Source organism: Struthio camelus, chromosome W (assembly GCF_040807025.1).
Source record: "Struthio camelus isolate bStrCam1 chromosome W, bStrCam1.hap1, whole genome shotgun sequence".
Classification (NCBI taxonomy): domain Eukaryota; kingdom Metazoa; phylum Chordata; class Aves; order Struthioniformes; family Struthionidae; genus Struthio; species Struthio camelus.
In genome coordinates, this window is record NC_090981.1 from 34,402,733 (window position 1) to 34,420,945 (window position 18,213).

At 34.9% G+C, this 18,213-nt stretch overlaps 1 protein-coding gene across 19 annotated transcripts in view; it reads left to right on the forward strand.

Annotated features, from left to right (window-relative positions):
- The window catches only part of LOC138064345 (uncharacterized protein KIAA0825-like), a 262,588-nt gene that overhangs the window by 131,610 nt on the left and 112,765 nt on the right, over positions 1–18,213 (forward strand). For all 19 annotated transcript variants that reach the window (XM_068926410.1, XM_068926406.1, XM_068926400.1 and 16 more), the window contains one exon: positions 1,909–2,003. In XM_068926410.1, the coding sequence (XP_068782511.1) occupies positions 1,909–2,003 (95 nt within the window). The remainder of the gene's footprint in view (positions 1–1,908; positions 2,004–18,213) is intronic.

Genomic DNA, 18,213 nt, shown 5'->3' on the forward strand with positions numbered 1-18,213 from the left:
TAGCTTCCTCACTGCAGGATTCTTTAAAGAAATTATTTTAAAAGCTTTCTGAAAGAAAATTTCTTGCGTTGTTTGCTGGAATATGTAAAAATTGTAGTACACTAGAGTGGATGACTTTCCTCTTCTGAAGCTTTGCTAATTTGTTGCCAGTATGTCATATTTAGCAAGTTACTTCATTAAAATTTCTACCAACTTTATGGGTCCTGAAATAAAGGCCACTGATCCATTATTTTTGAGATCAACTCTAGCACTTTAATAAAAATGCTTCTTACCTTTCAATCCTTTAGTTCAATAGCTGATTTTAGGAAGTGTGTCATTTCTGTTACGAGTTCAGCTACCTCATTCTTAAATTCCTGCAAAAATCTTGAATAATCACCATCTGGTCCTAGTAACTTGTTGCTCTTGATTTTTATCAATTTGTCCTGACACCTCAATCTCTGCCAGTGCTGCTGCTTTATTGTCTAATAAGAGTAAGTCTAAATTATACAACTCCTCTCCGGTCCAATGAAGAAAAATACTACAAAGAATTCATTTTTGTTATCTGAAGTGACTTTTTTTTTTTAACAGTTCCTTTATTTTTGGATAGATCTGATTGGTCTGGTGTCCTGAGTTATCTGGTGTATTTATGCATTTTCCTATTTGTTCTTATGACGTTTGCTACTGTCTGTTCAGCTCCTCCTTTTTATCCCACTTGATTTTACAAGTATTTTCTCCATATTTTTTATTTATTTATTTTAAATTCAGTGTAGAGGATTGAACGCTTGCCTGCTTTCTTTCCCCTGTTCATCTACTGCTCATTTATTTGTTCTCATTCCCACCATTCTCTCGGTTGACTCTTCCCCTCATTTCTTGTTTATCAGTTGTTTGCTTCTTCATTCAGTTTCCACTTTCACTTTATATTGCTTTTCCTTTGGCTAGTTTCTTCTCACTTTCTTACTCTGTATTTCACCTTTCTTTTTTGTCTTACCTTTCAGTGCATGCCAGAGGTGAGGGTTAGTGAGAAAATCAAATGAAAAAAAGGATGAGAATAAAATAAACGTGGAAGGAAGGGGAGGGATTACCTGGGGGGAATTGCATTGATTCTTTTCTCCCAGAAGCACCAGCTGCTGCCTGTAAGAAGAAAAAGATACAATGCAAGATATTTCCATTGTTTTGACTAGCTTCCTCAATGTTTTTAAGCACTCAGTGTTAACAATCAGCACCGTAGTGTTACAAGAATAATTTTTGAATGATTATTTCCCAAGAATGTTGAATTGTAGTCATTACTTGGCCAGCACTGGCAATGGAAATTAAGCAGTGCTGTTTTGTAAACATAAGAATATCATGTATAGTCTTCTGTTTGTCCACCGTTATTGTAGATTTTTTTATTTATTAAGCAATATGAGGTTATGTTAGTTCATATTTTATAGGCTTACTATTATTTATAATAACCGTCTGGTAACTAGAGTTCCTTACAAAAAGTAGAGAAGTAAATCATCATTCTCTAATTAAGATACACATTACATCTTAAGTTCCAACTATACTAAGTTTTGCATGACAAACTAACAGTAGAAAATGTTAATTGCTGTTAAATAAAAAGTTGCCAATTATTTTGCTTTTCAAAAAAAGAGTCAAGCTCTCAGACAAAGTGTTTGGGCAAAATGCCATTAACAGTTGGAAGAATAACGGTTCAAAAACTGATTTATCTTTTTATAAATAATGGTTACATCCCCAAATGGATTTATAAATTAATTGCTGTCTTACTGGAACAAAAATCATCTTCTGTGGACATGATTGATATCATCTGTCTAAGTCCTTGTTCTAGACCCCCCTCCTTCTTGGTTAGTATATCACAGCTGGAGCTTTAATTTACTGATCATATTAACACTGATTAATAACTAACAATAGCTTCTTCCCATGTATCAACAGTCAACCCTTACTGAATGGAACTGGGATTGGTCAAACTTGCTGCCAAGTTATTTGGGACTGAATCAGATGACCTTCAGGGTGCTGCTGGCACACAGGTAATGGGATTCTAGCAAACAACTGCACTTTCCAGTGTTCTGTTTTGCTTTACAATGGTCAATGCACAGAAAATTTTACCAGGGCAAATTATGAAATAAATTATATATTATTTTTCAATGATGTAATTTTAAAATGGAAATACTTATTGTTTTTCTGCATTTTATGTATGAAAAGTTAGTTTATAATTCTTATTCTGGAGATCTAATATGGCTTTCTGGCCGAGACCTGAATCTTTGTTGATATTGCCCATAAATAGTGCTTTCAAAAGTAATGAGTAACTTTTAACTTTTCCGAATCTATACTGCTCAAGGAGATTTCAGCTGTATAGCACAGAACTTTGGGGAATGTTTGCTCAAGTCCTAAATCCGGTTAGAGCATGACAAGTATAGCTAGAAGTAGAAAGTATTTCTTCAAAAGTTTTAAGATAATGGAGCATATTTTAATATCCTAAGACTTGTTTTTACTTGTAAAAATTGACTACTTAATTGAAAAGCAGATATATTTGATGTAGAATAAATGAATGAGTGATACTTATTAAATTCAGAAATAGGTTAAAAGATGTAGGTGTACAAATAAAATAGTCAAATCTTCTGCAGGGTAGAGCTAATGTGCTACATTTGTGTGTGATTCCTTGGATTTAAAAATATATATATTCCCAACTCAGACCAAATTTAAGTATGCACAGAATTTTCTTCTTTTTGCAATCCTGTGCTGTAGAGTGCTCAACTGTTACTTCTGGTAATGAATACATTCAGTTCTGGGAGTTTCTGATTTCAGTTCCTCATATAGTTGATAGAGTTGTTGTCTCTCTGGCTTTTTAGCTGTGTCTTTTAAGGTAATTGTGAAGTGCCCTTAACCATATAATATTTACATGTAATTAATGTCCTTTGTAATAGCCAGGGTATCTTCCGGTTTCAATTTGTTAAGGGTACCTTTTATTCTGTAGGTAAAGGGAATATCCTATTCTCATACCAATCAGGAGATATCCTTGTAGCTAAAATCATGGAAGCCTTTGCTCTCTGAAGGCGAGGGATTAATTTCATAATGCTTGCAAATTGTGCTGTAACTGTTGTCTGAAACGTATGCAATTGTTGCTGACTGAGCTTCTCTAAATCGGTGCTGAAATTGAATTCGAGTGTCTGCACAATCTGAATATCTCCCTTCAACTGGAATCTCTTCAGAGTGCAAACCTATCTGAAAAGGAAATTTAATGGGAATTAAAACAATGTTTTCGGTATAGATCTCCCTTTAAAATTAGGGCATGAATACTACACATTTTTCACATGGTTCACTTTTTCACATTAGGAGCAACATCTGTTCAATTTTTGTAGGTGGGAAAAACCTGGTATTTTTTTCTAAAATATTTGCCACTTACATCCTTGTGAGAACAGGAAAACTTACATGTTATAAACTGAAAAGTTTCATATTCTCTTCTTAATTCAGAATCCTCCTGATAATATCTGATATGGTCATATCATTTATCTTTAAACTGAACTGTTTCCCTACTTAAACATTAGTATGACAGTGTGAAAAGTATGTGAATTCACATCTCAGAAAATGTTTTTATGCTTTTTTTTATGCCATTTTCTCAATTTGTGGATAGAAAATAATGTGTTACACATTTAAGTCTTACTTTGTTTTGTTATGTTAAGTATTTGCACGGTCTGTTTTTATTCTTTTTCCTTAATTTTACTACAATAAATTCTTTCCCCACCCAAACTGTTATTTTCCAAAATTTCAATGCAATCACACAGGAATTATGCTGAGGAAAATGTGATTTCCCTCTTGCCATTCAATTCTCCTCTAGTTGCCCTTTGTTACCCACTGCCAGAGAGGGAATATATGGGACTACGTGGACTTTTTGGTCTGATCCAGTAGTGCCATTTTTATGTTAAATGGCAGAGACAATTCAGTACTAATTTTTTTTTCTTTGATAGTTCCTCTGCTGATTGCTAACACTTATCCTTCATTAAAAATGAAGTAGTTTGCCCTTTTAGAAGAGACTCTAATAGGAACTTAGACTCAGGCTGGTTTTTATATCTTCATGTTGATGTCATCAATATGAACCAAAGGGAGTAGAAAAGACTGATGTGATTTGCAGAAGGAGCATTTTCTGTGGGTGTTTCATCTCCTCTGCTGACTTGAGACACATTTCGTATTTTGTTTTGATCTCTTTATATATAGAGTGTGTAGAGAAGCCATGTATATACCTTCTCCATTCCTCTCAGTATTTCACACTTTTGTCATATCATCCATTGTCTGCATCTTTTCTTTCCTTTTTTGTTTTCACTAAGTGCCTTAATTGTTGTCATCTTTCCTAATTTGAAAATGTCTGCATTCATTGCCCTTCTACATGATATGGAAGTTCTCATCTAGAAGTGACATTATGCAAGACATTAATGATTAGCTCATAGATTTATTATTCAGATCTTTAAGTACTACATTCTGTAGTTTACAGACCAACAGATCATTTAAACCTGTTAAGCAGAACTGCTAATCCAGAAATCTGCCATATTGACTAGCATCTTCACCACAGCTTGTCTTTATATCATGTTATTTTTAGCACAGCTAAAGTATATCTGATTATATTTTTCAACTGGCTAGGCCAGTTCTAGCTGGTCCTGTGCCATCAAGCAAGCTGGACTCGAGTAAGCCCTATCTTTGGATGATTCTTCATACTCCTAAAAAAGCATTAATCTCAGCCTTGCTTGTGCTCTGGAGTTAGGGTTCAGGCTGAATGGTTGTGTGTGATTATTTTGACCTGTTTTGGATGGACCCATTCTGTTTCTACTATCTCCTCCTGGAGATGAGCCGAACAAAACTAAGGGCAGAGCTTGGAGAGTCAGAGCCATCAGTTTCTAAAGCACTGCCATACTACTTTCATTATTCATTTCTTTATGACATCCTAATAGCTTTCCTTTATCAGTTACTTCTGTGCAGGCAGAAATATTTTTGTCTCTTCATAGTGGTATTGAGGACTATTTCCTTTTTTATGCTTAAAAGAGAAATATTGTCTGTTGTATATGAAGTAAAATAAGTATGTTCTGCTCTCTCTTTTGTGGAAAAATGTTAAAAATGCCTAGGGGACTCATTTACAAGGGAAACGCTCCCCTAACCTAGTTAATGACCGAGTTAGATGGGAGGGGGTTATGGGAGCATTGTCCCAGAGCCTGCCAAGTGGTAGGCGAATTAATTAGATGGTGGTTAGGGGGAAGTAAAAGGCTTAAAAAGGGAATGAGTTGTTGTGTACTACTCAGTGCTAGCTCCACGTGTATGTGAATCTATTCTGCCTGTTCCTATGACTCTAAAAGTAAAAATATTTAGAAGATTTCCTTCAAATGAAAGATATGAGTATTTAGTGATATTATCTTATTTCAAGGTTATCAAATATAAAAGGTTATAGAGAACAGCCTGTTAAAGTTGGGCAGTAACCAATAACAAAAAATTGATGTTCGTCTGTATTTACAGTTCAGACTTTTAGAAACTATAACCAAGTTTTGCTCATAGGAAAGGAAAGGGAATACATAGATGCTTTCTTTACTTTTCTTGTTTTATTTCTGATGCCTTTTTTTCATAGTTCTAGCTGAATAGATGAATACAAGTTACATGCTTCAGTTATACTAGAAATAATATCTTTTAATAAGTGGGCTGATTAATAGTTGGCTGATTTATAGTATTTGATTTAGCCAGGTTTGCAAAAATGTCCTGCACAGTTATATAGATATATACTGCTTTTGCAGTCATCTTGGCACTCATTCATACATCCTTAGATATTTTCGTTACCAAAAGGGAGTTCCTTACCTTTAATATACGTACAATAAGACAAGAGCAGCACCAGCTTTTAGTTATTGTTTAATTGAGATGTATCTCAACTGTTAATGACTGTCTTGTTCATAAAGAAAAAATTGTTTTTATTGTCTGGCTAAACAAGTAGCTATGTTGAAGTTGTTTCCACCAACTACTGTATCAACCATTTTATGTATGTGTGTGTGTGTATATATATATATATATATATATTTATTTATTTATTTATAAACTCTCTGGCCAGTGTCTCTGTACACATTTTAATATCAGTCCATTTGAAAATGCCTTTTTTAGTGACGAATCCGTAAAAGTAAATTTCACTTCTTCTGTATGCATTTGCCTTTATGATATATGAGTTAAACACTTTCTGCTCTTGTTTGTATTTATTTTCAGAGAAGTATCTCAGTCAGCTTGTACACAGTTATAAAGTGTTAATACTTTGTGATATAACCTCCTTTCTGCAGTTCTATAAGACTTTCAGCTGCATGGTATATATTACTGTAGAGAATAAGTACATTCCATTCACTATAATTATGAGGAACAATCAAGACATTTGAAAAACAAGTAGCCATTCTCCCATGCTGAAGCAATTTGCTGAGGGGATTCCCTCCTTTGCAGTTAGACGAGTTTCACAGAGCACTAGGTACCAATGCAGGGGAATGAGTAATGATTTTGTTGGAATGATGTATGTATGTATGTGCATGTGAACAGAAGCATTCAAGCAATTACAGGAACAGACAAAGAAGAACTTATAGCAAGGCAAGGCCAAGGACAGCCAGGTACAAGTTATTAAGAACTGGAAGCCTAGCAATTTAAAAACTGTAAGGGGATATGTTGGTTTACCATAAATGCATCAGGTGAGAAACAGAACCATGTTAGAAAAGCTATGCATGTTAAAAACAGTACTTATTCGAGTGGATAGGAACAGCCATGAGAAAGGTGTAGACTGGGAGTTTGATGATGGTTTCCAATAGACAGAACAGTACAACTGAATAACAGTTTTTCAGACAGTGTTTGTGTGGTGGTGGGATCATAAGTAGTTTTTTAGATGAAACAGGACTGACTGACGGTAGTTTACTTCCCGCCATGTTCCTTTGATTAAATACTCTCAGCTGCCCAGCAGCTTCTGAAGGATACTTGCTTATCCAAAGTAGATTTTTTAAAATTTTTTTTCTGGGGGGATACATGCACCAGTACATCTAAACGTGACTCTGCGGACAACCAAGAGACGTGCAATGATGTATTACTGCTACCTTTCAGATGCTTTTTTTCATATGGCAATCGTGGGATATGAATGTCTTTCATAGTCTCACCATGCATTTTAGCAAGCTGTTTTCTACTTCCAAGTAGAAAACTTGGAATTGTTTTTCTACTTGAAGCAGTTTTCTACTTCCAAGTAGAAAACTTGGAATTGTTTATGTATGACTTTAGGGAAACTATCATACACTAATAAGTTTGTTTTATGCTAAATTGAGTAAAATACTTAGTATGTTTTATTTGCTAGTGAATCTGCACAAACGCTGGCGCTCATAGGATGTCAGAATCTGCCTTAACATAGTCCAGACGGCTTTCTGCCTGACAAATTACTGGGCTGTTTGCAAGTGAAACTGTTCTTTAGAAAGGCAAGGCCTATTTCTGGCAGCAGGGTGATGTACTAAGATTAAGATGATCCCTTTATGCTGAGGAAGCTCATGATGTGCCCCTCTTTGGAAAACCTTTTTATGGGTTTGGTGAGGCCTGTCTGCTTGCGTTTTGTGGATGAAGTTATTAATAAAGTTTTGGCATTTCTCTCATCCTAAAGTCAGGTGATCTGATTACATGTTTTAACATTGATTAAAGCTAGTAAAACTAAAATTAAGTCAAGAATTCTTGTTTAGAATTTTGAATGATTGCAGGGCAAAATCTGCATAGCTCTTGTACATTCTAGTGGATACACAGACACCATCTGTTGAGAATGGTAGCCATATGGTGAACTATTTATAGGAAATGTTTATATTCATTGTGTTGTTGATTATCTAGATATCCAGAAAATGCTCTTTTAAAATCCAGTTTATCAACACATGGAAAAATGTATTATGAAGTTTTGAAATAGAAAAGAATGTCAGCAAACTTTCTTTTTTGTCAACGATTTTCATACAACTCTATACGAGCCTGAATCTGTGAAATAAGTAAAGACATCAAGGATATGAAAAGATAGCATTCTCTGACAATATTCTTTGTAGAAGAAACAAATAGAGGAAGAGCTGCTCCTGGCATGCCACATAGATATAAGCCATATCTTCATGGCAGAGAATGCCAATGTTATATGTTGTGTACTTTTGGATGTATTAGTCAATCCTTCTTCCAGACTGCAGATGCCCTAGACCTTCCGTATCCAGATTGTTGGATACTGGAAATCCATGTTGTTGTTACAGTTACAAGTCAGCAATGTTGCATTGATGGAGAACCTTGATGCCATTAACACTGCAGTAGTGACCACCTTCTTGGTGAGATTATAATTGATGTCCTGATAGTGCCTATGAGAACAGCTTGCTAAAATGCATGGTGAGACTATGAAAGACATTCATATCCCACGATTGCCATATGAAAAAAAGCATCTGAAAGGTAGCAGTAATACATCATTGCACGTCTCTTGGTTGTCCGCAGAGTCACGTTTAGATGTACTGGTGCATGTATCCCCCCAGAAAAAAAATTTAAAAAAAATCTACTTTGGATAAGCAAGTATCCTTTTCCATAAATATAAGTTGGTCATTAACAAGGTGTATGTCACATCACATTAGCATAAGGACACTTGCTTATCCTCTTCTGACATAGCTAATGAATCTACACCTTGATCTCCGAGTACCTGTCAGAAGTAGGCTTGGTTGCCTGCCTAGCAGTTTTAAAGCATTGGTGGCAGAATGTATGTTGGCAAGCAAAAGAAAACACAGTACTCTGTAAATACTGTTTCAGTGCCAATCTAGCCATTATTATGTATGCAATTGTATCATGCATTCCACACATAAGTGAGGCTGAAGGTGAGGCTTTCCATAGGCAGTGTTCTTTAGACCTTTCTGATTGTTAGCATTTCCTTTCTCTTGCAGACATGTTACTGACTCCACACAATCCGTTGTTACGAATAAGACAATATTCTCCAACAGATGGTGCTAAAAAGGAGACTGTTGTATCCCAGTTAACCTTAGTATTAACTCCTTTTTTTAAAAAAAAAAAAAAAAGAAGTCCCTTATGATGAGGCCTTTGCATAGATAGAGTATGGAACTATGTACTTACAGCTGTTACTTATAGGAGAGCTGGTAAAATTACTTAAATAAGGTATCTTGCTAATTTGATGCTATTTCCACTGTTATTCATGTTTTGCATTAAAAAGTGTATTAAGCATTGTCTACTGGGTAAAGGATAGGAAGGACTGTGAGCTTGAACACATTTTCCTTAACGGTTCACTGCATCTTGGTTTTCCGATTTAAAATTAGATAACAACATTTGTCCATATTTTTATGTCTTTTGATATGCTTTGATGAAAAAAAATCTAAGTAAATGCAAAGTGTTAGTGTGATTAATAATACATATATGCATTTTTGGTTAGGATTCACATCTGATCTGTTTCTTTAAAGTTGTACATCTTTTCTTCATAACTGGATACTTTTGTATACTTGCAACCACAAATGATTATTTGGAAGTCTGTTTGACACAACAAGATTTTATGCTGTTGTCTAGTTAACCTGGTGACTGGCATCCCATAACCTTCTGGCTTTTCTTAAAAATAGATACATTCTATCAATCTGCAAATAATTTGCCTTCCTTTCAATTCTATCTCACATCCTGTTGCACAATAAGGATTCTTAAGTGGAGATAATCATGTTCATCTTTTTCTTATCTCTCCTTTCTTCTTTCTGAGCCTTTTCGATCCAAGTTTACGTTCTTAATAGATATATAGTGATCATTGGTGTGTACAAAAGCTCTAAATGTGTGTTAATGCAAGCCAAAGTCCTGACTATTCTAACTGTACAGACAGCCTAGCTACTAATCTCATCTATGGGCTTTCTCACTACACCTGCAAAGGAAAAAGCTACAAGACACAAGCCAGCAAGCTAAAAGTCTGGTTTGCTTACCAACCTGTTGTTTCTTCCTTCTGCTTCTTTTAGATTACGGATTTTCCGCAAAATGCTAGTAATACAGAATAAATCAATTTCCATACAAGGATCTCAATTTCTTTGCAAGCTGTAATGAGTCGAGACATGCAAATCCCCTGTAAGGTAGAGAGGGAAGTATTAATATAAAAGTCTAACAGATGGAAAATCTGTTCCTGCAGTCACCTTTTTAAGCTTTCTTCTGCATTGAAAAATTACTCTGTAGCAAAGCCATGAGCAGAACCTAGCTTTTTCTGACTAAATTTAAAGACACAAAAACTACCATATGGTAACTGATCCACGGGAGCTGTTGATGTGCACAGTCCTAGCTGGCAACTAGTGGTTCAGCTCTACTTATACGTCAGTGAGAAATTGCTTCGCTAACTTGAATCTTAGAAAGTGGTAGCTTTCATCGGGCCCATCAGTTCATCCTTGAAGGAGATGAGGAACAGCCGTGTGCTTTCTCTTGACCCAGAGATATTTGCTGTTGTTATCACAAAGCAAGTAGTTAGGACTGGTGGCTGCTATCGCAGAGATGACAGACCTTCCCAGCTGTAGTTGTTCCCTCTCTGCTTTTCACTCGCTTTCCCAACAGCTCTCCCATAGCTTGTTTGCCTTCTCAAATGGCCTTCCTGGCTGAACTTCCTCTGTCCTGTCTGTATCACCTCAATTCAAGAATTAACTGCTTAAGGAAGGATGAAAAGTCCCAAAGTTCCTAATTGACCCTCCTCCAAGGCCCAGTTGTCAGAGTCAAGCTGTCTTTAATTATGATCAAGATACAGTTTTGAGGATACTGCAGAGTTGCGCACTTGAGCACATGTACTCTTAGTAGGTACTATGATTTGAGTAGTCATCTTAAAATCTGCATGGGTGCTGTGATTTAATAGCTTCTGAGCTAACGTGCTGACTGATAATCTGGCCCAGAAAAACTGTTTTTTGTAAACTTCTTTCTGGGATCTAACAAGAAAACTCTGTCTTTGTAAAGAGTTGGAAACCATTAGGCACCCTGCATCATGTAGTAGAGAGAGAATTCAAAATTGTCATTCTAATAGTTGACACTGAAAAATGTCACTGAGGAAAGCTTTTTTATGTTAGTCTTTAGATTGACAGGTTATGACAAAACTGCATTCATGTTGCTTGAATACATCTTTTGTCTAGTTTTACATGCTTTTTGACTTGTCTAGAAAATGACATATTGAGGTTTTCATTAGCCTTAACCAGGTGTGATTTTCTTTATGGAAGATACCTTGGTAGGACTGCAGTTGAAGGCGAATAAACCAATGAAGCTTAGAAAGGCCACGGCCCTTCTTCAGATGGTAGCGATGAGTTGAAAGACTCATTAATCAACAACCAAGTCACAGGTGTGATGGCTTTCTTGCAAACTGCCAACAGACTGTGAAAGTCACATCCAACACATGAAACTGTTAAGCTAGATGCATCTACAAACAGTCTTAAACTTTTTTCTTCCAGTTTTAGTTCAAAAATGCAACCCTAAGCTGTTTTCATTATTGATTTAAAATAAAAAATGTTTGTGCTATTCAGTTTAGAAAACAAAAAAAAGATATCTTTTTCACGTTATAATACAATAACAAGTGTAAACACAATTACAGTTTTGATTGCAATGATAAGTTTATTTGTAACATTATAAATTTTTGTACATAGTAAATGTGAGCAAAAGCTTTAACAGCAAAAATAATAGAGTGTTTTTTTGCATATAAATGAAAGGCAGTTTTCTCCATGATTTTCAGTCCTTTCCTCCAGTACAAAAATTATCTGGAACAGAGATTTAGTTACGGCATAGTGCTGCAATGTAGACAGGAAATCATAAAATGCTAAAAGAGAAAGGATTTAGAAGCTCTCGTTATTTAATCAACCAGATGTATGGATTTTTCACCTGCATTGATGGGAAAAACCCATAATAAGCCAAAGAATGAAATCTCCATACAGTCTTTCCACATCATCCTTCCTTTCCTTAAACTCTGTGGATCCCTTGGAATGAAGGAGAGTGCAGGCAGAGGTCTTATAGCTCCCCATTAATTTTTTTTTTCCCCAGATTATCTTTCAATTGAAATACTCCCTGTAGATAAAAGTTAATTTTTCTCTGTCAAAGAGCAATGGATATGAATTTGCTTAGATTTTTTGCATTTGCTAATCCATCAGTTTCCCTAATCCTTTTCCAAATAAGGATGCTCAAGATAGCAGAAATCCCTCTTTAAAATCTGAAGCAGATGAGAACAGGGTCCCACCTTCACCTGGAATTAGGAATTTCTTTATGGAAGTAGGCTGATCTTCTGTTTTCCTCTTTAGCACCTCTATCTTAGTTTTGAACTTCATATCTAGAAATTAATTTTAATTTGCAATCCGTATTTTCCATTTTTGATGCCTGGATCACCAGTTGCAAAGCTGTTTTGTTCTTATTCAATTTAAATCAGTGGAATTGCATATAGGTGTAAGGCTTGCTGACTCAGCTTCACTGTAATGCACACAAAAGACAGGAAAGTAATGGTGCTGCAGTTATTGATGAAGAAATAAGATATTATAATAGTGGTATATCAAAAGTGATATCTGCTTTGTTTGTACAAGGCTCTGTAAGCAGATATTTGAATATACTTGTCTTCAAGATATATATGTTTCTTCATCTGTAGCAGACTTTATCGGATTACTCAAATCAGTGCCACTGTATCTTATGGGAGGGCTTCCTAAAGTACATACAGCTGTCATGTCATGTTGCCCATTTTAGAAAGAACCATTGTAATTTCATTTTAATGGCAGTATGTTTAAAAACAGATTTTACTGTTGGGATCAGGGAGAGCTGTGTTTTGTTCTAAGGTTGACCATAGATCTTTGCGAATATTTTTGCCCATTAACTTTCTGTTGTTGCTGTAACTCGGTAATTAAACACCCCCGCAAAAAACCACCCTCTAGAATAATACGGAAATGATCCCTTTAATTGTACTAATAAAGACTGTGACAGCTGAATTTAAATACAACCAAACTCTTCCCACTAAAGTGTTAATGAAATTAACAATAAAAAAGTATAATGATTTCTCTTGGGATAATTACATGGATAATTTAACAGCACATTTGGATAAAAACTGAAAGCATTTATGTGATATATAGTTAAACCTCTGTAAATGGTATATAGAAAATCAAAGGCTTTCTTATTGTTTCTAAAGTACAAAAGAAATCTCTAAAAATGTTATGTAGTGCCACCTCTTAAAGTAATTTTTTTCCTTTCTATCTCATATTTTAAACAGCACATCAGTTAATATTTCATATAGAGTTATTGTCAGACCATTCCATAGAAATAACGTTTCATTTACTTACTATTCTCAAAGTAAGAAGCGTAAAGACAGTTGGATATTTTCTTCCATGGCTCAGAGTGGGAAGATGGTTATTGCATAAGAAATTTTGATGTAATATTTTCAGAATTTCAGCATTAAAAAAACTGTACTTGAGTGTTTTCTTTTTTGTTTCCAGTAATTAAATTATATACCTGACTTTGGAAGAGAAGAAAATGACAATGATCTTACTGGCTTTCTCTTTTAAAAGGAAGAAGCCACAATTTTAAATGCAAATTGAATTTCCAATAATATGGTAACACAGTATTAAAGAACTTTGGTACCTTGATGACTCTGTGTACACTGGTCATCAGATGCTGTGGCTGTACTGAGTGAAATCAAGCCAGTCTGGTAGATGTTTCTTAATTCCTATTTTTGAAAAGGTCTTTCTTGTGTCTTGCATCTTTTTTCTGTAACATGAGATTATTTCTTTGCATTCTGTTCTTTTTTTTCTCTAGTAAAATTGTATTATTTTTAGATGGGACTTTTTTCTGTTTTTTGAAACAATTATGTTATTGAAGAAGCATGGGAATAGTTAAATCAGTGTAAGGCTAACTTATGCCAATACAATTTTTTCATCTTTGCAGTGAAAGCATTTCTGTACTGATATGATTGTATCTACTCTGAGCTTATTTGTCATTTTAAAAATGGCAAATAGGCAAGAATGTAATGTGGAGTCTGATTGCTCCTGCCTTTTATTAATTTCTTTTTCCAATTCTTTTTGGGTTCTGTTACACTCATTTTTTTCTCCTGGAATCGTCTTTGGTTTCAGAAATGATGTAGGTCCCTCCGCTTTTAGTATATTTCCAAAGGGTAATGGAAAAGGGGGCAAGGGGCACAATGCGCACATTTTGCTTTTTTTGCTTCCTTTTAAAAATTTGAGTCAGTCATCTTTGTCCAAGTAGATCCCAAAACAGAGAAGCTTCTCCTGAGTGAAGGCTGTGAATTAAATAGTGTCTGATTTGCACATCATAGGTTTTACCATCTTTGCATTTTCACTTTACAATACCAGACTTGCAAATAAGGAGCCTTTTAATGTTTACATTTAACACAAACAGGCTTGTACTCTCTTCACTTGCTGTATGCTGGTGCCATTTAAAAGCAGTAACTTTTTTCCAAAGTGATTTTTTTTTTCACCGAGAACCAGAGTAATTCATGTATTGTCTTTCATTACAAATGGGAACGCATAAATACTTCTGGTAACCAGATCATTCAGGGAATTTCTTTCCATGGTCTTCTAGTTCAAAGATTATAAAATTTCCATTTAAATCAACCCAATAAAGATTATATTTAACAGTAGTAAACTCTTGTTATTAAAAATGTGCTTTTGCAGTTTTCATCATATATTGAAATAATTTAACATAGCCTTTATGGAGCAACTGAGCTTAAGAAGCTGTTATAAGAATACGTTTTGATTTTAAGCATAGCAATGAGCCTGGCTAGATGGTGACCGTTTACTTTTAATGTCAAGGTCATCCTGCACAATGTTGCTTGGTAAGTAAAGACAAGCTCCATATCAATCTCTAAAAATTTCTGCTTTTGTTCTTGGAGACATTAAGATTTTTAAGAATATACATTTGAATAGTCTGTTAAATCTGATCAATATCAGTAACACTAGAGGGTGACCTAATAACTACCATTTAAAAGGCTGTCATCTTTGAAAAAAATATTGCTTACTTTTACTAATGATTGTACATAAACTACTGGGTGTGAACTATTAGCGTGAACTAATAGTATCACACTACTACTAGTGTGAACTATTAGTGTGAGCTACATATTAGAACAGAATGAAATGCAGTATTGTGGTGTTGGCTAACAAAATCTGCCCTGAAATGTTTTTATTGTAACTCTGTATTTTCAATATTCTACAACAAAAAAAACCTCAACTTCTTCTGAATACATGGAGAGCTCTATTGCTGTCTTCTTATACACTGTTAAAAAATTCTACTCAATTACGAGTATAATAATATTAGCAACTACCTTTAAGAAGCAAACCAGAAAGAAAGATATTGCATTATTTTATGTCTTAATTCATTAGAGCTGTTAAAGGGAGATACCATCTCCCTTTAAGATAAAAAATAGTGGTTCATATTGAGTCTTTATTGTCTGTCAGATATATGGGTTTAAGTTATGCTTTAAATTTTTTTCCAAAGTGTATCTTCTCCGTCATTCCTACTCAGCATATGAAGTAGAGTGCTAATTGTGCAGAAACTTCAGGATGGAATAGAGGAGAGGTCCAGTTTGTCAGATTTTCTTTAGTCTTTATTTGTCTTGATATTTCCTCTGTCTGTAAGAACTGGTAATGTGTTGAGATACTTCTTTTATATCCTTAAGCCATTGTGGCTTCAATAATATTACTGTTCAAAACTTGATACGCGTTATCTCTAAGTGTGTGTTTATTTAACAAGAGTTTAGTTCTACAAAATGTCTCTGATGTAAAATAGATGGTTCTAAATTTGAATTATGACTTTTGGTAATATATGACAGAAGTGACTATATTTTTAAAGGATATTTATAACAGATTTTGTAAAAAAAATTACTGTCCAGTTCATAGATTCACAAAATAGATTAAAAAGGTGCAGTAGTGTGTTGTGCAACTTTGCATATTTCCAGAAAATTGCATTTGTTGCTGGTGTTCTTTCTGTTATTTTAGTCATGCTCTCAGTGCACATATGTGGTTATCAAGGTGTCTAAATAGTAGAGCACCTTGTTTGCAGTAGGACAAAAATTACTGATCAGGTGAGTCACTAACAATTTTGGTCCTCCACAATTTTGTTTAGTAGGATCTCACAGTAGCAGTGTTTGAGCAGTAATTTTGTGTAAGTACAGAATCAAAATGAACAGCGTGACACAGAAAATGCACAGAAACATATGTAAGTAATACATATTTCCAAGCATCACTCTGTGAACCTGAGGTCTCCCACTCTTGCTTTAGTAATGGGAAAAGATTTGTTGGGAGAGATGTGAGTTCCTGCAGTCAGCGATATTGTGTATGTGTAACAAGAGCAGAGGAGAGGAGATAGGCCCCAAAAGCCTAGCTAAGGCTCTGGTTGTTCTAACACTCTTTAATAAAACAGAAAGACAATTGCTTTAACAGAAATTCAAACACATAGCCTTGTGAAGACTTGTTTTTGTCATGCCTCATGAAAGCTCTGTCATTCAGGCTCTCAGTCTTGCTCCAAAGATCTTACTAAAACCTGCCTTTTGTATTATGTCCGGGATTCCTTTCTGAACACTGTTATTAATAAAATGCAGAAAGTCCTGGGATATTAGAGTCCATACAGACAAAATCATGCCATCTGCTTCCTTTTTTTTATGAGAAAGGAGATCCTTCTGAGGTGTTTCTCTGCCATACTGAAGCAACTGCAACTCACAGAAAGGTATTTCTTAGGTAGGCCAAGCCCAGATCATAGTCAGTTTGGCTCAAAGATCACTCCCCAGCATCATGCTCAGAAGAGAATGATTTGATACTAACTGGTCTGAGCTAACCAGTTTCAGTCAATAACTTTCTGAGCAAAAAAGAGTTGATGATAGTCACCTGGCAAAGGGTACTGCTCTTCCCTATTACTTGCCTTACCAACCAGGAAAGGTAATAGACTCAGAACGGAGTTTGTGTGATGAATTTTTCAGCGTCTTCCTTATTAGTAAACATTTCTGGTAGAAATTTAGCGGCTTAGGAGGTCCTTATATCCTCTGGACCATGCTTTAGTTTATTTTACAGCAGTGTGAAGGACTATCTTTAATGCGTCTAGAAATATAAATGTTGTCAGCTTGCTTATTTTATTGATACATCAGTGAGGAATGAGTATCTTCTGCAGGAACTATGCTCATTATACCATAATCTTTTAATTCTTTCATCAATTCATTTAAATTATTTTTGCAAGTGGTTTTCAAGCAACAGAAATAAATCTTATTAGTCTTTGTATCCCTAAGAATTATTTTGTTCTTAAAGTTCTTCACAATTTGTGTGTGTTCCCTCTAGCATTGATGAATTGCTAATTTTTTAGTTTTCCAGTTTAAGCTCTTCTGACACTACAATCTTTTGATGGTACCTACTCTGTATCATCCACTGAAATGGAGAGTGATGTATTTTTCCTTCTGCAGAATGTAGAATTGCATTATACTACAATCACCATTGCTTCGTTCTCAGCTATTATTAATTTTTATACCGGCTTCTTGTATTTAATTAGATTAAATTAGGAACAGCTTTCCCTTTTATTTGCTCTACAATATCTTCTTCTACAACATAATCCCTGAAAGCGTTGAGATATTGTACTTCCAAACTTTCTACCACTACCATTGGACCATTTTATATGAAAATACCTGGAAACATTCTAATAACCACCTTGTTAGCCTTTATCTCCTTTGACTCTCTCTTTTGTGCATTCGTTATCCTCCTTTGTAAAACTGGATTTGGTAGGATGATTCTAGAAGCATGTATATTCTTGAAATCTGGAGTGTCTATCCATATAGATTTAACAAGAATGGTTTCCAGTTTGTGAATTTCTTAGTCTTATCACACTATATATTCGACATCTGTCCATTCTATGTAGTTTTTAGATGGGAATTCCCTCTCTCATCAGTGAACCATTCCATTATGATTCTATTATATTTTTAATATCAAGGCTATATATTTGGTTAGGGATCACCCCCTTTTTTTCCCCTCTGTGTGTATAGATGTTTGTAGAATATGGAAAGATAGCTGTTTTGCTTTTCTGTTCTATTTTTATGCCATTCCTGAATTTTACATTGCTCACTCTACAGCCCATACTGTTCCTAAATGTATTTTTCCGTTTTTTTTATGTCAACAGTCTCATTTACAGGGGTTAGGTTAACTCTCTCGTTTTGTAATGGCCTTTTCACCACTTTTTCTACTGTGTTTTGTTAACTTCGTCAAATTTAGTTTTCTCACTTTAATCTGTCCTTGCTCTGATAAG